The following is a 20,544-nucleotide window of genomic DNA, read 5'->3' as shown; positions in this document are numbered from 1 at the left end:
TATATACTCGGGCACAATAGCAGAATTTTGAGGAAGCTTTTAGTAGCAGCGCATCAACCAGACAACCTAATCCGGCAAATCAAGGTCGAGGTACCCTGGGTCGAATAAATTAGAATCAGGGAAACAAGGGCCGAGGAAACTGACAGCAAGCTCAGGGCCAAGTTAATCACATTACCTTGCAAGATGCGCAGAATAAACCTAACTTGATTATGGGTACGTTGAATATTCTTGGTCATTTTGCTAGAATATTAATTGATTATGGTGCTACACATTCAGTCATTTTCCATATATTTGCTCAAAAGACTCAACCTCACCCCACTCCTCTCGGTTACGAGTTAAAGTTCTCGATGCCTATGTTGGTTGGGAGTATAAAGGATGTCCCATTCTTATCGAGGACGTCATGATGTCAGCCAATCTTGTTCCTTTAGATATCGTTGACTTTGACTTTATCTTGGGCATGGATTGGTTACATTACAATCGTGCCAAGTTGGATTGTTATAAGGTTGTTACCTTTCACCGACTAGACATGCCTATTGTCACATTTGTTGGTGAACGAAGCGGTTTGAAGCATGGAGTTATCCTAGCTGTGAAGGCAAAGCAGATGTTGAAGAAAGGTTGTCAAGGCTACTTGGCTCATGTAGTGGTCACGGAAGAGAATCCTGCTTGTGTAGAAGATGTTCGGGTAGTCAGACAATTTCTTGACGTTTTTCCCGACGATTTACCTGGATTGCCACCGGATCGTGAAGTGGAGTTCACTATCGACTTAATTCCAGGTACTGATCATATTTCTTTAACTCGCTATCGTATGGCTCCTGCTGAATTAAGAGAGTTGCAAACCTAGTTACAAGAGTTTGTTGATAAAGGTTTCATTCAGCCGAGTACTTCACCTTGAGGAGCCCCAGTCTCGTTCGTAAGGAAGAAAGACGAAACTTTAAGGCTATGTATCAATTACAGGCAGTTGAATCGGGTGACGATTAAAAACCATTATCCGTGTATCAATGATTTTTTTTATAAGCTTCGTGGTGCCTATGTGTTCTAAAAAATTGATCTATGGTCTGGTTACTACCAGGTGAAGATCAGAAGAGATGCCGTTCCAAAGACAGCCTTCAGAACTCAACATGGTCATTATGAATTTCTTATGATACCATTTGGGTTGACTAATGCTCCAGCAGCTTTAATGGACCTAATGAATCGGGTATTTCGTCCGTACCTCGACAGGTTCATAATTGTTTTCATTGATGACATTCTGATTTATTCTAAGAGCAAAGCAGAGCATGCTAGACATCTATATCTGGTTTTGAAGAAGTTTAGGGAGAATCAGTTGTACACTAAGTTTAGTGAGTGTTAGTTTTGGCTGGATCAAGTGTCATTCTTAGGGCACGTGATATCAGCTCAGGGTGTTCTTGTGGATCCCCAGAAGATAGCAGCAGTAGAAAATTAGGAGCAACCTAGGACTATCATTGAGGTACAAAGTTTTTTTGGTTTTGCGGCCTATTATTGACGTTTTGTGAAAGACTTTTCAATTGTAGCCTTACCTTTGACAAGGTTGACCAGGAAGGGAGTAAATTTTGAACGAAGTGATGACTATGAGCGAAGTTTCCAACAGTTGAAGTATTGTCTCACTCATGCACCTATCTTGGCGTTTCTCGATGACAATGGGAATTTCAAAATATATAGTGATGTCTCTTTGAATGGTCTGGGCTGTGTATTAATGCATCATGGAAGGATGATTATGTATGCATCACAACAACTTAAACCCCATAAGATGAAATATCCTACTCATGATCTCGAGTTGCCAGCTATCATTTTCGCTTTGAAAATCTACAGGCATTATCTTTATGGGGAAAAGTGTAAAATTTTCACTGATCATAAGATTCTAAAGTATATCTTCACTTAGAAAAAGCTTAATCCCCGGTAGTGGAGGTAGGTGGAGTTGCTTGGTGATTATGACTGCACAATCGAGTATCACACTGGTTGTGCAAATATTGTAGTTGAAGCCCTTGGCAGGAAACCTCATGCCCGACTTAATACTCTTTGTGCCAGTCGTATTCCTCTTTTGACTGATTTAAGTACCACTGGAGTAGCTTTAGAAATGGATCAACATGGAGCTTTACTGGCCAGCTTTCAAGTCAGACTGGTTCTGTTGGATCGTGTTCTCGAAGCCTAGATATATAATGTAGAATCTCATAAGTTAATACAGGTAGTGTTAGACAGCAAAAAGAAAGACTTCAGGATTCGAAAGCCTGATGGTATACTGATGCAGGGTGATTGGATGTATGTGCTGAACGTAGAAAAACTGAAGAAAAAGATACCGGATGAGGTGCACATCTCCGCTCATGCGATGCATCCCTAGAGTACCAAGATGTATCATACCATCCAACTTTTCTATTATTGGCCTGTAATGAATAGGGAAATTGCAGAGTATGTGAGTCATTGAGCAGTCTGCTAGCAGGTTAAGGCGGAAAGAAAGAAGCTATTTGGGTTGCTACAGGCACTCCTGATACCCAGTGGAAATGGGAAGATATTACAATAGATTTCGTGTACATGTTACCTCGTATGCAAAATGGGTACGACGGCATCTGGGTGATAGTTAATGGACTTACCAAGTCAGCACACTTCATACCTGTTCGGGAGAATTACTCGTTGAGTCAGTTGGCCGAACGGTTCATCTCTGAAGTTGTCAAGTATCATGGTGTTCCAGTTAGTATCATTTCTGACCGGGACCTCCGATTTACTTCGAAGTTCTGGGTAACTTTCCAAGAAGCTCTGGGATCAAAACTGCTCTACAGTACTGTCTATCATCCTCAGACGGATAAACAGTCAGAGAGAACTATACAGACACTGAAAGATATGCTCAGATCTTTAGTTCTACATTTCAGAGACGCTTGGCACAAGTGCTTACTGTTGATAAAGTTCGCCTACAATAACAGCTTTCATTCCAACATTGGTACGGCACCATTTGAAGCGTTGTATGGAAAACCATGTCATACCCCACTATGTTGATCAGAGGTTGGTGAAAGTATTTTGGTGGGCCCGAAGATCGTGGATGAGATGACGTAGAACATTCAAGTTATAAAGGCTAACCTGAAAGCAGCTCAGGATCGGTAGAAGAGTATAGTCAATAGACACTCGATCGATAGAGTTTATAAGGTTAGTGATTCGGTGTTCTTAAAGCTGTCACCATGGAAATGTGTAGTACGATTCGGAAAGAAAGAGAAGCTGAGCCTTCGTTACATCGGGTCATACCAGATCATTGAGCGAGTTGGTGAAGTTGCTTACCTACTTGATCTACCTCCAGAGTTGCCGATGATACATAATGTGTTCCACGTGTCGATGCTACAAAGATATATCTCGGATCCATCACATGTAATTCCTCTTCAGCCGTTAGAGATCAATCCAGACTTGACCTATGACAAGGTTCCAGTGACCATTCTTGATTGGAAAGACAAAGTTCTCAGGAACAAGACCTTTCGGATTGTGAAAGTCTTATGGAAGAACCATACAGTTGAGGAAGCTATTTGGGAGACAGAAGAGCGCATGCGAGATTTGTATCCACATCTGTTCTTTTATTATGACTTGTAGTCAGTGTTGAAATTTCAGGGACGAAATTTTCTTAAAGAGGGTAGGTTGTGACAACCCATCCATAATTTTCTATGTAATTTCACAGCGAATATGTAAATTACCGTTTATGCCCTTGTTGGCAAGTGACATGGACGTATTTATTCGCTCTTAAATTATTATTCTTGCCATCGTAATTAATTTGTACTCGTTGTTACGAGTGTACGTTAATTTTATTAGTATTAGAAACACTATTTCAGATAGATTTTTTGAATTTTTTTTACTATGGGAAATCTGAAAATCTTATCCTCTTCTCTCTTTAAAATTCCATGCCTTATGCTTTCCACCAATTATTTTCTCTCATTTTCTCACGCAACTAATCAGAAACCCACTCCCATTTCTCTGCCCAATCAGAGCTAACGCACACTCTCTCTCTCTTCTCTCTTTCCCCAAAACCTTTATTCTTAGTGCAACTAGTAGGTTCAACGTCCAAACCCCACAAATCAAAAACCAACAATCACCACCATTGTGATCATCTCGAACTCACGAACATAACCATACCAACCAACTCTCAAACGGTTGAGTTTTGAGTGGTCAATGTGGAGCAACTCGGAAGCTCTGACTCAGTCAAGTTAGTATCGACGTGATCTTGACCACGTTCTAAGGTTTTAGTGGTCGGGGAAGCTTCCTTACAACTCCCCGAAGCTCATAGGACAAGTTTGAAGAAGAAACAACCTCGGAAGTACACGGGTTTGAGGAGCAAAGTTTTCGCTGAGACTATCGAGCCATTTTCAGGCCATTTCCCATCCACTTTTGGAGTTTTGGAAGGTATAACGTTGTTCTACTCTTCTTAAGCTTCAAATCCATATAAATTTCGTTAAAAATGGTTGAGAAATGGAAAAGTTATAAAGGTTTGAAAATTCTCCAGAAATCGGGGAAATTTTCCAATTTCCGACGAGTTTAGATGGCGGCGGACGACGACGATCAGCCAGGACGACTGAAGAAGACGACGGAATATTCCGTCAACACTGATAGAATATTCTAACGGCGTCAGGCAATGCCAATAACTTCTGTTAAAGTTTTAACATAATATTCCTAACGCCGTTAGTTACACGGACCGCACATGCTGCGCGTGGCCAGCGCATGAGAGCGCGTCCGGTGTCCAAAAATTATTCTGAAAATTTGTGTAGGTCTGTGACGTCAAGTAGATCGATGTCATATATTCAAACCCTCCGTTCAAGCAAATTATAGGAAGTTTTTCCTAGTTTTTAAGTATATATCCTATTAATTAATTATAAATAGTTGTTTCACATATAGGGGAAACTCACCTTAAGGACGTTCGTGGACAAGCGAGACTAGGGGCTACGATCCTACGACATACCAGTGAGTGGACATTTTGTTTTCGTATATTACGTATATACTTTATAGTTTCCATAAATGTTTTTTAAATGGTTTTATGCATTTATGCCATGAATTATATATTATTTAAATGCTATGACATGGTTAAGTTTTATATTGCATCATGGCATGTCCATATGCATATTACCTGCATGTAATTGATGTGAATGGTTTGAAATGCTAATGTGAATGTGGGACGCACAGGCAAGTCTAGGTAAGGTTATGTGATGAATTAAATGGTTGAATCATTATGGCATGCTTACATATAGTCTGCTCATCATTGCTACGCCCCAAGTGAGTGCTCAGTCGAGGCCAGGCTAGCCTTCACGTGTATGTTCACCTCCCAGCACCACACGCACTCCTTGGATCTAAGTAGGTGTTAGCTTGTCATACAGACCATAATAGGTGGTTCCGACTCGATGGTGACTGCGCCTAGCGCAAGCTTCACGTGATCGTAGCACTAGAGCGTTATTATCACACCTAGCTTGTCGTACAAACTGCACTAGGCAATTCCGACTCGATGTGTTAGCATAGACGGATGAGCGATAGGTGCAATTGTACATGTCACATTAGGTGACTCTGACTGACATGTTAGTATAGATTACATCACATAATCATATCTATACTGTTGTTAAGAATATTTGTTGTGGCATACTTCTGGACTTACATTTGACATGCATTTGATTTTCATACTTATACGTAGTATGATATTTTGGAAACTATACTTGTTTTATAGTGAGGGTTAGTATACTTGGAAAATAAATGGATTTTATAAACCTTTATTTTTGTGCCCACTCACCCTTTTGTTTTTTTCGCCCCTCCAAGTCCTAGTTAGCTAAATTATCTCTATGGCATTCGAGGAATAGCTGGTGGTTCTGACATATCTCCATATTAACGTAGGAACTTATCTCTAGTTATGTAATAAGCACTTCTCTCATTCAACTACTTTACCATTATGTTATCTATGCTCTAAATATTTGTAGTTATGGGTCGTAACCACTACTACGCACTCACGTTATTAGTTAATTAAATTCTAGTTCGGTTTTCATTTATTTCATAATTTTCTTTCATCACTTGCAGTTTGGTTACGTCACCTTCAAGTAACGGCCAACACACTTTGATTTCGGTCGAGATATGTCACCATTGGAGATGGCCTTACTGTAAATATATTTTAGTATTTAAAAATAATAATAATAATAATATTGTATGTTTAAGAAGGAATATATTGTATTATCTTATATTTCTTGGGCGGTTGGGTCGGATCTTTGTCATCACCTTTTTTTTTTCTACAATTTTTTGTGATGACCCGTCCCGAATTATAATATATTTTATCCTCGAGTGCGTTGAAATGACTATTTTGCCCTTGTGGGTCTTGTGACGTGGATGTATGTATATAGTCTTCAATCATTTTTCCATCGACGTGAGTAAGTGGTATTCGACGTTACGATAACGTGGATGTAAATTAGGGCCGAGTCGGGTACGTAGTGGAGATGTTGTAAAGGAATAAAAGAATTGGGTTGGGTTTAATTGCATGAATCCAAAGCATGCAACCCAATTGGGGCTTGAGGCCATTTTAATATGGCCAACCCATGGCCACACATACATGCATATGTGCAACCTGCATCCTCTCTTTCTTTGTCGAATTTTCTTCCTCATTCGTACAACCGAGAGCATTCACCCTCAAACTAAACCAAAACTTTACGGATTGAACTTGGTGTTTCCAGATTCTTACTCTTCTCGAACCCTAGAACACAGTGATACCTTTTGTTAAGTGGTTTAACTTTGAAAACCTGAGACTCCACAAGCTTCAGCGAGGGGTGTAATTTTCTCCGACGTGATCACGAAGGTTTTAGCTAGTTTGGGGACTTAATAAGGTACTATTCTTGCTCCACTAGCACTTTGGAACAATTTTAGAGCAGTTTTGACATTGGGACACTCGAGTTTATCGAGTTGCAGATTTGGCCAGACTATTGAAGAATTTTCCGACCATATACTGTTGGTTTTAGGACTCTAAATTGGTAAAAAAAAAAAATGTTTTACTCATTTAGAGCTTCATTTTGGTATAATTTTCATGAAATATGGTTGAAAAACGAAGAAGATATTAAGGTTTATGAATTTTCCAGTTTCCGGTGACGCAGACGGTGGCCGGTGACAGAATCTGACAAACCATCGGAGAAGACAGAGCATATTTCGTCAACTTCGACGGAATATTCTTAACGGTGTCAGGTATATTTAACGGAATATCCTATTATTTAATAGCATATTCCCTAACGACGTTAGAGTTATCGTTAGTGTGCCAGGCACGTGACCGCACGTGGCTGGCACGTATGGTCGTGCCTTGGCCAGCGCGTGGGGGCACGTGGGATGCTGGAAAATTATTCTAAAAATATAGGGATGCTCGGGGTGTTGAGTAGGCCACGATAGTATATTCAAACACCCCAATTGAGCAACGTATGTGAAGTTATTTCATAGTGATGGTTATGTGCTTAAAAATAACATTACAATAGTTGTTTCACATATAGGTGAGACGTTTCCAGAGGACGAGCGTAGCCAGGCGAGACTTGAGGGTTACGACTTGGCTATATATGTATATGTATATACACATATATATGCCTTATGTTTCCCAGAAACTGTTTAAATGGTTTTTATGTTTTAAATGCCATGTCGTATGCATTACATATTAGAATATGCTTTAATATAGCTGTGCATATTACTACTTGACGCTGGGGACGCTCAGGTAAGCTTCAGGTGAGTATATAGCAATGGTTGTGATGGTAGTGTATACGATTATAATGAGTTGCTTTCAGTGATTTATATCCTGTACCCAAGTGTTAGTGCTCTGTCTGAGGATAGGGCTTAGCCTTCACGTGATCGTTCACCTCCCGCACCATACGCTCACCTTGGATCCAAGGCAGGTGCCAGCCTGTCGTACAGACAACATTAGGTGGTTCCGACTCGTAGGTGACTTGATATACTTCGCATAGCCTTCACGTGATCGTAGCACTTGAGCGTACTTGTTTACACCTAGCCTGTCGTACAGACCACATAGGTGGTTCCGACTCATGTGCAGGATTTGATTTGATTGTTGAGTTCTAGATTCAGCCGTACAGGTCACGTTAGGTGATTCCGGCTGATATGTCACTTTATATTAGTGCAATTCACCTGGCTTACTTATTCATGGTTGAGATGATTGTCATGGCATACACATGGTTCGGTTATTCTCGAGTATAGTTTTCATATATGTTTACATTATTATTTTCTGGGAAACTTTTACAGGTTTTACAGTGAGGGGTTATTACATTTAAAAAGATAAATGGTTTCAAAAGTTTTGTTTTTGCCCACTTACACTTTCTGTTTTACATCCCTCCAGGTTCTAGATAGAAGTTCGTGTTGGTGGCTCACGAGGACTTCACGGCGGTTCTGACATACATTCACTAGTGTATGGTTTCTTCTATAATCCATATAATTAGTAACTTAACTTCTGGACTGCATTATGATATCTACGCTCTAGTTATGTGTGTCATTTACTCTAAACATTTTCACTCGCACTGATATGTTAGTCTAGTGTAATTAGTTAGCAAGTTTTTATTTATCCGTATTTTCATATCACGTTCACTTCCGCATAGCGCACATGGCTACGTCACCCTTATGTGACGACCAGCATGTCTTGATTGGGGTCGGGGTGTGTCATTTTTGTGGGGGCTACTTCATAATGTATTTTAACAATCCAGACCATCGATCTTTTAGAACATCATTCATAGATCATTTGTGCAAAAAATTAGACAAACCTAAGGCTAATAAGACATTCATTTGAAGTGAAGAAATGGACAATTACGGTTCTACAAAGAAACCCTTAATCCTATTGTCATATGGTCTTATATTTGGCTGATTTTTTGTAGACATAATTTTGGAGGAAAGACCTTAAAGATATACTGTTCGGATAATTGAAATACATTATGAAGTGGCGATACAAAAACATGTGTCAAAAGTTGTGTATAAAAAATAACGCCAAGGATTCGTCCCCATATTTATTATATGTGTAAATTATACAAAATTACCTTAACTATGAGTTGAACAACAATCTCATACGTTATGTTTTAAACATTGCAATTTCATACCTCAATTTATGAATTCGTTGCAATGTCAGACTTCCGTTAAATTTTAATCAATTTGGCTATTAAATAATGACGTGGCAGGAATGAGGGCCACTTATTTCCCAACTAAAATAAAATATTAATTAATTATTAATAATTAATAATTTTTTATTTAGCAATTAAAATGAAAAAAAAAAAAAAAAAATTCTTCCTCAAATTTTTCACCAAAAAAAACCCCGAGACCCTCGCCGATTCCGTCCACTCCCGTCACCTCAGGCGCTTCAACGTTGACGATGACTGCCCCGTATTTGACAGCCTATTCGATATCTGCCAGGCCTCTGCCAACGGCTCAGTCGGCACCGATGCGATCCCTATTTGGGTCGTTGAATTCCAGGTTTCAACTCATGTTGAACTGGCCGGCGAGCAATAGGGCGACGAAGGGGACGGTGGCATTGGTGAAGAAGCCAAAGTATTGGCTGGCGAGCGCGTTGGGCGGCGAGGTAGAGTTGGAGAGGACGAAGTAGAGTCCGAATCTCGGGATCGTTGCAATTTCTGGGAAGACGAAGAAAACGAAGGAGGTGGTGAAGGAGGTAACAGAGGTGGAGTTGGAGGTGGGTTTTATGGGAATTTTTGTTGGGTAGAAGATGCAGACGGCATAGAGCTAGGCGTCGTTGATGAGAGTGAGGTCGGTGACATTGGTGATGTTGGAGAAGGAGTTGAAGAGGAAGTCAAGAGCAGAGGTGGGGCGAGGAAGGGGTGGTTGAGGAGAAGAACGATGAGGACGGCTGAGAATGATGGGTGGGTGGACGGTGCAGGTCTTTGGGAAGGTAGTCGGCAATTGGGGAATGAGAAGGGTAGTGGAGCCAACTTGGGGAATTGGAAATATTTGAGGAAGAGAGTTTTTTTATTTTTTATTTTTCATTTTAATTTTTAAATAAAAATTAATTAATTTTTTTTATTTTAGTTGGAGAATGAGGGCCCCACTCTTGTCACGTCATCATTTAACATCCAAGTTAACAAAAACTTTAACAGAGGTCTGATATTGTAACGAATTCATAAGAGGTATGAAATTAAAATGTTTAAAATATGAGGTATGAGATTGTGGTTCGATTCATAGTTGAGATAATTTTGCATAATTTACCCTTATTTTATTTTACTTTTTATGTTCGATGTCACAGTATACAATAGATATCATTTCCCAATATGAACCAAAAGAAATTTATATTTTTCGTCGTACCACTTTATATGAATGGATCATTTTTGGATTTAAGACTTTTTTTAATATGCCACTTAGAACTACTGTCTAGTGGTATTTCTTTCACATGTAAGTGAGAGGTTTTATGTTTGATTCTCATCAAAAACGAATTTGAACCACATTATTGTTAGCCCATTGTAAGACTAAGCTCACTTTCTTCCTTAATGTAGATAATATTATTTGTTAAAAAGAAAAAAGACTTTTTTTTTAATAAATGTGGAGAGAAATACTAATAAGTCCTTGATGCCTGCATACGACTGAATCATTATTGTTGGTCTTTACCATTTACTACAAGCTATATATATTACTCGAAAGTACTGATTCTACGTTTATTTTTGTTTACAAATGTGCGAGGATTCTTCAAAATGTTCATTTTCAGAGGTGAATAGCGGTTTTAAAAGAACTTTTAAGAAAGTGTACAAATTTAAACAAGACACACTGAATTATATTTGAGGGGTCATCAAGTAAAAAACTTGAAAAAGCAAAAAAAAAAAAAAAAAAGAGACTTGTTTCAGGGGGATGATATTTGTTGGTACCGAATTCAAAAATAGAGATCACATTCGAAACTATATCTTCAAGGTCCGAAAACTGAAATAATTTTACGAGTTTTTCTTAACTTTGTCTGTGTCAATAAATAATTTGAAATGCCTTGTCTTCTTTTTATAGATCCAAGTCAATTAGTAATAATTTGAAATGCCTTGCCCCTGTAAAGTAAGAGCAAATTGTAGTAATGATCTCTTAACTTTAACTCAATTGGAGTAATAGTCTTTCAACTAAAAATCTATTACCTTTGGTCCCTCAACTTATCAAAACGTGCATTTATAATCCCTCAACTAAAAGTCAATTATCATTGGTCCCTCAACTTTAATTCAATTCGGGAAATGGTCCATCAACTTTAACCTAATTGGAGCAATAGTCCCTTAACTTTAACCCAATTGTAGCAATGATCCTACCAACATAACTCATTTTGACAAAATTCTAACAAAGTTGACGAAAATAATCATAACTATACATTTTGATAAGTTAGGGATCCCAATTATAACAATAGTCATTTCAACATAACTTATTTAGACAAAATTCTAACAAAGTTGACGAAAAAGATCATATCTACACATTTGGACGAGTTAAGGGACCAATAGTAATTGATTTTTAGTTAAGGGACTATTGATCAAATTTAATTAAAGTTGAGGGACCATTGCTATAATACTCTGTAAAGTAATGGTTGAACGCGAAGGCACCAAAAAAAAGGGGACAAGGATTGTCTGCCCTCCCATTTTTGGTGTCCTCTCGTGCCCTCTTGTTTTGTGTGGTCATGGTTACGCCATGTCAACATTTATATTATTTTTTTTATAGAGATAATAAGATAAAAATGAAAAGTAATATAAAATGTTAATGTAGTTTAACCGTAACCACACAAACAATAGAGCACAGAAAGGCATCAGAAGTGGGAGAGCAGACAATGTCCAAAAAAAGTACGGGCGTGAAGGGCTTCTGAGATAAAACCCTTCGTCTGCTTCCTACGTTTGGCGCTCTGTCTCTCCTAAAAAGGTCCGGAGAGAGAAAGAAACAGATTGAGAGATGGATATGGGCATGAGTTCAACCCCTTCTCTCTCCCTTGTTCATTTTGTGTAATGACCAAAACTTTTATTCTCTTCTTCTCCGAAAAAGATGGCTCTGCAAGAAGAACCCCAAGAGCTCCAAAACCCTCCAATGGCGTTCGACCTTTTATTATTCTGCGAGGAAGGATTTGAGGAAGATTTGAGAGACAATGGAAGTGATGAGGAGAGCGAGAACTGTGATGGGTTTTCAAAAAAGCATTCATCTTTCCCTTTGGTTGTTCTGGAAAGTGATATTTTCTGGGAAAATGATGAACTTTCCTCTCTAATCTCCAAAGAGGAACAAACCCATGTGTGTTTCAGTGGCGAAATCTCAGATGGGTCTTTAATGGCAGCTCGGAAAGAGGCGGTTGAGTGGATTCTGAGTGTAAAGGCACACTATGGGTTCTCCTCTTTGACCACCGTTCTAGCTGTAAACTACTTTGATAGATTCATTGCCAGTCGGCCGTTTCAGAGGGACAAGCCGTGGATGAGTCAGCTCGCCGCTGTCGCCTGCGTCTCGTTGGCCGCCAAAGTGGAGGAGACCCATGTGCCCCTTCTCTTAGATTTGCAAGTATGCATAAATTTCCATGTGCAATTTGAGTGTTTGTGAAATTGCTGGACTGTTTTGTTTACTGGATATCTTGTGATTGTGTTTAGGTGGAGGAATCAAAGTATGTTTTCGAAGCAAAAACCATTCAAAGAATGGAGCTTTTGGTGCTATCGACTCTTGCGTGGAGGATGAATCCGGTGACCCCAAATTCATACTTTGATCACATCATCAGGAGGTTCGGTTTGAAGATCCACCTGCATTGGGAGTTTCTGTGGAGATGTGAGCGTTTACTTCTATCCGTCATTGCGGGTGAGCAATCGAATTTGTTTCATTTTCTGATCAATGAGTAGTTTAGTATCAATCATATATATCGAAAAGGCATAAAAACAGTTGGAACTAATCTTATATTCGATTCGGTATTTTTATTGCAGATTCCAGATTTACTTGTTATTTGCCTTCCGTATTAGCTACTGCAACAATGCTGTATGTTATTGATGAAATTGAGGCATTTAATCCTGTGGAATACCAGAATCAGCTTATGAATTTACTTAAAGTCAGTAAGGTTTGTACTTAATAAAAGGATTTGTCACTTCTCATGTAATTTGTTGCCCTGCTTCTGCAAATGTAATGCAAATTGATGCGCTAAATAGTCAAATATTATTATGTCCTTTACAGGACAGGGTGAATGAGTGCTCCAAGCTCATCCTGGAACTGTCAGGGAGAGTCGAAAACCAAAGCCACAAACGCAAGCATTTTTCGGTACCCAGCAGCCCTAATGGGGTTATTAACGCATCTTTCAGCTGTGACATGTCAAATGGTTCATGGGCGGTGGCATCACCGGACTCATCCTCACCAGATCCTCAATTTAAAAGGAGCAGACTGCAGAACCAGCAGATGAGGTTGCCCTCCTTAAATCGTGTGTCTGTGGATGTGCTGAGCAGCTCACGTTAGTCTCTGATTGTCTTTTGTCTACTATTAAACATGGTAGTATATAATCCCTCTTTTGTGTATTATGTTATTGGCGGTATCTGTATTGAGTACGTCTCTAATATATCATCATTCCCTTTGTGGCCAAACTTATGAAAATGAAACGCTGTGAGATTAAAACTCCACCTCTCTCACCTATTTCTTGAGATGTGGTTGGGGGAGGGGGGTGTTTGCTGATGAATGGAAGAAATGAATCATGCTTGATCTGCCATATTTAAGTAATTATATCATGCATAAACGCACAATTGACACAAGTATATTTTATCACTTATTCATTTTGTTACATGTAGTGGAGTGGTTAGCTAGAAAAATAAGTCCGAGACATCCTCTTTGTGCTCCTTATCTACCTTAGCTTGAAACTAAACCTGAGGCGTCCATCAGTGCCGCAGGGGGTGGGATGAGGGTAGATATAGAAGTGTAAGTTCAGTTCCTCTAGGCAAAAGGGAAATGGAACAATAAAAAAAGCCAGAGATGGAGACGGGCAACGCTAGTCATTTATACCAAACAATAAAGAAGTAAAATGTTGGGCACTGAAAGTCTTTGGTTGTTCAGCATGATTGAACAAAACAATGACTTAGGAGTTTTTCTAATTAGAAAGAGGTGAGTAATGAGCAGTGTGCTTGTTAGTTGGTTTGTTGAACTAGATTAGAGAGAGAGAGAGAGAGAGAGAGAGAGAGAGAGAGAGAGAGAGAGAGAGAGAGAGAGAGAGCTCTATGATTAGGTAATTTGATTGGATTGCCTCTTACAACGTGATCAAACTCATCACTAGACATTGGCAAGGTTCCAAACTACCAAATATTTTCTTGCAACAAATTTTCCTGCCTTAAGAGGCTTTGAGCTTTGTGTTCGTGCCCATGCACATGTCCAAAACCAGTACTCGTTAAGTAGTCTTGTATTTCCATTATGCTAAATGAAATGATATACATGGTCGCAATCTAGGACAATCCGAGAATGTGTTTTTCTATTCTTTTGACTCATAGAAATGATTCTTGTGGCTGAGTAACTAGTCTTACTGATGTAGCTTGATCTTAGTACAGGTTTAAACTATGCATAGCTGTTGACAGGCTTCCGGTTGTTTTCTAGCAGATTAGACTCTGAAGTCTAAACAACTTATTGTGAGGTTATTTAGCCACATTGATTTGTTTCTCTATCGGCCTTTTCAAGTCCCCTGTCAACACCTACTCCCTTCTTTGTTTTGATCCAACACCTTATTTCAAATCTGCAAATAGTCACTTGCTAAGAGAATAAGCAATGTAACTGTTGCATTTAGAAGTCGGATTATGTCAGTTGAGTGCAAGCAGGCAATGAGCCTTTTAGTAACGCCAGTCTGCAAGTTTAAGCACCTTGTTTGTACAGTTTTACGTTTGTGTACCTAGTTCCATTGGTAAGTCAGATTCTATCAGTCGATTGCAAATGCTATCAGCAAGCAGAACATGTCAATCTATTTAGTAACAAATGTCTCATGCTTAGTAAATGACTTGCGTATTATCTTCGTAAATTGGCTTTCATATCTTGTATAAGATTAGCAGCATCCATAAATTTCTGTAGGGAAAGGTTTGAGATTGGATTTGTGCAGGATATGGGAATTTGTGAGGATGTATGTTTGCTCTTGTTGTCTGTGGTCCTCCCCTGACTTTTTCTTTAGGTTTGGTTAAAGTTTAAGCTACATCTCTTTCTTTTCATAAGTCGCATGCAGAGAGAGAAGATGATGACAGTGATTCTTCAAAAAAATTAGGCGTGCCAGAATCGTTCATACTGTGAAGTCAAAGGTCACGTTTTAATTTAAAACGTATGACCAGCAAGAAACAACCACTTATGTTGTTATGTTTCCCATGTTGTTCTCCCAAGCCGGCAAGCACCACATTGTCAAAACCAAACTTGCACATGATCTATCAGGCACAGTCATGTTGGTTGTAAATTTATTTGGGTTTTAAATGCCAAAATAAATGTGAAGGTTGTGTGAAGTATTTTGTTTGGTGACTAGGAACACATTAGATTGAATAACTCACTAACGTCATGTTTATTACGTCATGAATGAGTGTGCAAGGTGTGTGTCTCATTTTTATTCAGCTATTCCTGACATATCTTGTGTTTGCTGACACACAAGAAATGGAAAAGTAAGTTGGTCTCACTTGATTTCAACCACGTATCATAACCACGTGTTATTTATTTATTTTTATGTCATAGTTGAAAAATTAGGTATCGTTTATGAAAAAGTATGTATGTTGAATAGTTGAGTAAGAAATTGATGTCAATTTTCATATCTTGTCAGAGTTGAAGATATCAGAGGAAGTAATCATGACAAAAACTTATCCTTCCACGTTAGTAGTGACTAATTGATCTTCTACCTTCAACTTATACAAGATTTTGAAGTTGACATCCATTTTTTACTTCAAAGTATAATGAATCTAGTGGGTTATCAAATTCAATCAACCCAATCCTAGCGATTGACGAGGCCAAGAGATCGGTTGAGTTGGCAACTTGAAGTACTACAATAGTAGCAACCCAAGTTCGATTTCCACCTAATTGCAAACCCAATCCAGACATTAGTTGGTCAATCCTCAGTCGGCTCTGTGAGTCTTGATTTAACCATCGCACAAGTTGTGGGACTGATTTGTGTGACCATGCTTTATGTCCTTTTTGGTGTACACCTCGTGGGTGCGGAGTAGGACGGAGGGAGAATTCATCCTTGATACAAAAGAAAGAAATATTGGAAAGCACTAACAACCTTCTCACTCGTCTTCCAATGTAAAGAAGGCAAAATTGTCACAATAACTAATAAGAATGTTGCAGGCGTTTAGGATAATAGATAAGGAAAACTAATGAAAATGGTTTGAAAACTTTGAGTTTTAATGATAAGAACAAAATAAAGGGTAAAGTGAATAGTATCATGATTGATTTTTTAGTGTAAAAATATGGTTTTTCGTTAAAGTGAACAGTACCGTAGACTTTTCGTTAAAACTCCCTAATAGATAATGGGGACACTGCATAGTGCATTGGCGGAGACAAGAAACTACTCCTGCATCAAACTCACCAGGACTAGGAGTAGGAGAGTAGGGTCCTCTCCAATTGAGCAAAAATTGAAGGAAAAGTGGCTTCACTGGTTTGCAATTATCATGCACAAATGTTGTGCATCCACCAAATTTACTCAGCAGGAAGAAAATGGCTCTTGTTTGTTGTCTGTCATCTATTTTATTCATGAGCTTCTGATGAACATAAATACTAGAGTAGCTCATTTCTTGCAGCTTTACCTTTCAACATTCATTGTGTTTGGATAAACACCTTTGGACAAGTAAGCGTGCATCATAAAAATTAATATGTAATTAAGACATAAACTTTCTGCCTTTTTACCTTTATTGAGAAGCTAATCTCACTTAATTCTATTGAGTTCAAAGAAAAATTGTAAAGGTGGTGCAGACCAAAACATGTACATTCGGCTACATATTGTCGAACACATAATTGATCCTAAATACTAGACAGGTTGGGAAAAACAAAGGACGGGAGCAAAAGTTACGGTATTAAGCATTTCCCCATTTTTTATTAGTTAATTAAGCCAACTGCTTTGGTTTATATATGAGAGAACAGAACTAGTACACAAGACATGCGAGAGGACAGAAATGAAAAGTTGCTGAGAGCAACTAGAAAGTTTTGTTTCGATATCTTTTTGGAGATATTGTCAGATGTCTAGTATTCTCTTGTTCCTATGAAAAGCTGCTGGACCTGAAATGGTATGTCCTCTCCTCAGTGTTAATTCACTAGGAAATTTCAGAGAACCTTTAATCTTCCTTTTCCTTTTGTAACTTTGTGTTTTTTCTTATATAAATTTTATCAAACCATATAATCTGTGAACATGTTATTTTCTTTTCCTTTTGGTATGTCCAAGAGACAAAGTTATAGGAGTACTAGATATCATGTTGGTTTGTGCTTGTCTTGGTCTTGATTTTGTTTCTTCTTACATTGTGTTCTGCTTGGAAAGACTGGGTCAAGTTATACCCTAACAAGATAAATGACAATAATCTAAATCTAACGGGAGTGTGAACGGAACATCTGTGTGATGTTCGTCAAAACTCTTTGATGATCAAGTTAGAAATAATACTCAAGAAAGCTTTAATAAATGGAAGTAGAGATTTAGTGGACGTTTGTTGCACAGAATAAGCTTGGCTTTGAGCGATTGTAGTCACAAACTAGTTTGGATAAACATGACCGTGCCTGATTTTAAGACACACATTTTAATGGCTAGAGCAAGTCCACCGATGAGCAAAAGGCAGAGGCAAGGATTACCAAATTGCCCAAAACACAAAAAGGAGGCCTAAGACCAACTCCAACGTTGGAGCCACCCCCCCAGGCAATGCACTATTCAATCCACCTAATGAACAGTAATTGCCCTTAATGAACAGTAAATAGCCCTGGCAATAGCATTTGCATCTCCACCGTTACACTTCAATAGCCCTGGCAATAGGCAATAAAATATTAGTATTTTATTTATTTATAAAATAATACAAAATAATTATAATTATAATATCGGATAAGATTTTTAATCGTTCTCGTTGCGCTACGTGTCATTATCCGAAGTATTATTAAATAATACAAAATAATTTTATTTGTAATTTCAGATAAGATTTTTAATCGTTCTTGTTGCCCTACTTGTCATAAAATCCGAAAAGACAATTATTGGTGATGGAAAAAAAAATTAGATTGAAACTTTGAAAGAAAGATAGGAATGTGGTTGAAACTAGTTGAGAAAATATGAAATTGTGGTGTAAGGTAGAAGATAATGTGAAGGTATTTATAGAAAAGTGAAATCAATTTTTGTTTAATTTTCTCTTTTTTTTTTCTGATTTATAATAATTTTTTACATTTTTTTTTAATTTTTATTCACCTAATTAATCTCTGCCGTTGGATTAAAAAATTTGAATTTCCAACACTCCAGATTATGTCACGTGGCACAACTGTAACATTTCAAAATTTTAAATTTTTTTTTTTTTTTTTTTTTTTTTTTTTAAATTTTCCTCCGCCGCACACGCCCCCACGCGCAGGCACGTGCCTGATAGGAGCATATTTATGCAACTTAATTGGCTTGTTCTCGTACATTTACGTTGTGTTTCTTTAGTTATTTTAGTCCTTTATGCCATTTTCGTGTGTTTCTAGGTTCATGGGGCTAAAGGAGCAAAGAAATGCATTTTGGAGCCTTTTGGAGCCTTTTGGAACACTTTTGGGCTAAGGATGGATAGCTTATGCTTGGAGCCAAAGTGTTGGACGAAATTGAAGACCTAATTGAAGACCAAAGTGTTGGAACCTTGTTCCCTTTAGTTTTAGGACATTTAAACCTTTCCTATATCCTAGCCGCACCTTTGTCCTAAGCACTAGAGCATTAATCATTCACTTTTCATTATATAATTCAGCCATCATCATGCATATATTCCTCCCCCTACATCTCATTTTCATACACAACACACCACAAACACATCCATTCTTCCTTGCCGTGAGCTCCCATTCCCTTATAATCCAAACACCACTCCTCATCCATTTCCATAATTCCCCAATCCATTCAACACACCAACAACATCCCTTAGACCTTATGCTACAACGAAGAGGAGGAGAAGAGTGCCTAAACGTTCATACAATTCAAGTTTGAGTTGTTGAAATGTTTAGGTGTTTCTTTTCCTCGATTACAATGTTTAATTTCAATTCTCTTTGTTTTGTAATCATGAGGAACTAAACCCCCCTTGGCTGGGGGGGGGGATTCGAAATATATGTTTATGCTTGCATTTTGATTTGATTACTTCTAATTGCGTTTCATAAGTTGTGGATTCAATTTGTTTAACCGTTTGATTGATAACTTATTTATTTATGTTTATTGAGAGTGCACGCTTAATTTTCATGCATGAATATGATGCTAGAATATAAGTGAGTTTCACCTAATAGTTACGAACTTATATTCACAAGTAGTGGAGGTTGCTTATAAACAATCGCGTTAAACGAATTCTTGGCATAAGTTTCATGCGTATTCCATAGTAACAAATGTCTCGTCAACACTTATGATTTCCGTTGAACTTAATGATCTTTGTTGAATGTCTCTATCATGCGTATTCCATAGTTAGGGACTTTGATTATGAATAATTTGGTTGTAATGCGTATTCCATTCAATCCAATGAATCTAGGGAAATCTGAAAGTTAATTTAAGCGGATCTAATTAACTTGGAGCATTGAGAATTCATGGTTTATTGAAATGCAATTGGAAATCGTTTTATTATGCAAGTGTAACATATGTGGAGATGAACCCCTTAGCTAGCATTCATCCATATTTTCATCATATTCATATTTACATTCTGCTTTAATTACAATTTGTTCATTTAGTTTAATTTCGTTCAAAACTCAATCCCCCTTTACTTTCTTATTCTTTAGTGCTTAGAATCTGTTTAGTTTATGTTTTAAAGCATTTTGAGTTTTTGGTTTGTCTTAGTGTTTTAAACTTTAGTTTTGCATTCTTTGAGTCTAGGATAGCGTTTTATATTGTTTTTACGTTTTTGAGTCAAATCCAAGTGATTAACAATCCCTCCTAATCCCCGGTCCAGAACGATCCCTACTTACATCTATACTACAATTGACAAAAAGAGGGTTTAATTTGTGTGCGTATAAATCGCGCATCAGTGCCTGGCACGCTGACGGCGTCAACTGACGCCGTTAGGAATATTCCGTCAGTTTTGATAGATTCCGTTAACGGCGTCAGGAATATTCTGTCAGACTTGACGGAATATTCCGTCACCTTCTCCGGCGAACCTCCGGCGAGGCTCCGGCGCCGGAAAACTGGAAAACCTGTAAATCGTGATTTCTCACTCGTTTCTCCACCATTTTTCGTGATTTTTGCACCAAATTAAAGCCTAGGACTAGTAGAACAACGTTAGACCACTTTTAAAGCCTAAAAACCACGTGATCTTACCTGTGCAAACTGCCCAAAACCGGCCAACTTCAAACCAGGCAATTCCGACGTCCACTTCCGTCCAACTAAGTTCTCCGAGGCTCCTTGGGACACCACCAAGCTATCTATGAACTTAGAAATCCCAAAAACATGCTACAATAAGTTTGCATGAATAGTACACAAAT

At 38.2% G+C, this 20,544-nt stretch overlaps 3 protein-coding genes across 4 annotated transcripts; all 3 read left to right on the top strand.

The window, feature by feature from the left end:
- The first annotated feature begins 403 nt into the window (after positions 1 to 403).
- On the top strand, positions 404 to 2,353 carry LOC148690723 (uncharacterized). Its single transcript, XM_088684995.1, has 6 exons — positions 404 to 773; positions 875 to 954; positions 1,070 to 1,343; positions 1,530 to 1,881; positions 2,008 to 2,137; positions 2,201 to 2,353. The coding sequence occupies exons 1-6, from the start codon at positions 404 to 406 to the stop codon at positions 2,351 to 2,353; spliced, it is 1,359 nt and encodes a 452-aa protein (XP_088541121.1).
- Positions 2,354 to 2,544: 191 nt separating this feature from the next.
- Positions 2,545 to 3,582, top strand: LOC148690722 (uncharacterized). The gene is made up of 2 exons (XM_088684994.1): positions 2,545 to 2,947; positions 3,197 to 3,582. Exons 1-2 carry the CDS (start codon positions 2,545 to 2,547, stop codon positions 3,580 to 3,582), a joined length of 789 nt encoding a protein of 262 aa, XP_088541120.1.
- An 8,184-nt stretch (positions 3,583 to 11,766) lies between these two features.
- LOC137708189 (cyclin-D3-2) lies at positions 11,767 to 13,651 on the top strand. 2 transcript variants are annotated; one of them, XM_068447208.2, is made up of 4 exons: positions 11,767 to 12,474; positions 12,561 to 12,762; positions 12,885 to 13,015; positions 13,129 to 13,651. In XM_068447208.2, exons 1-4 carry the CDS (start codon positions 11,974 to 11,976, stop codon positions 13,402 to 13,404), a joined length of 1,110 nt encoding a protein of 369 aa, XP_068303309.2. In that variant the 5' UTR covers positions 11,767 to 11,973; the 3' UTR covers positions 13,405 to 13,651. The 2 variants fall into 2 exon arrangements, with proteins under 2 accessions (XP_068303309.2, XP_068303318.2); XM_068447217.2 differs by having other exon boundaries at positions 11,824 to 12,474; positions 12,885 to 13,006.
- Positions 13,652 to 20,544: the final 6,893 nt, after the last annotated feature.

The sequence above is a fragment of the Pyrus communis genome, chromosome 15, assembly GCF_041283825.1.
Source record: "Pyrus communis isolate YQ-2024b chromosome 15, ASM4128382v1, whole genome shotgun sequence".
Lineage (NCBI taxonomy): Eukaryota > Viridiplantae > Streptophyta > Magnoliopsida > Rosales > Rosaceae > Pyrus > Pyrus communis.
This window is presented reverse-complemented; position numbering and strand designations above follow the sequence as displayed.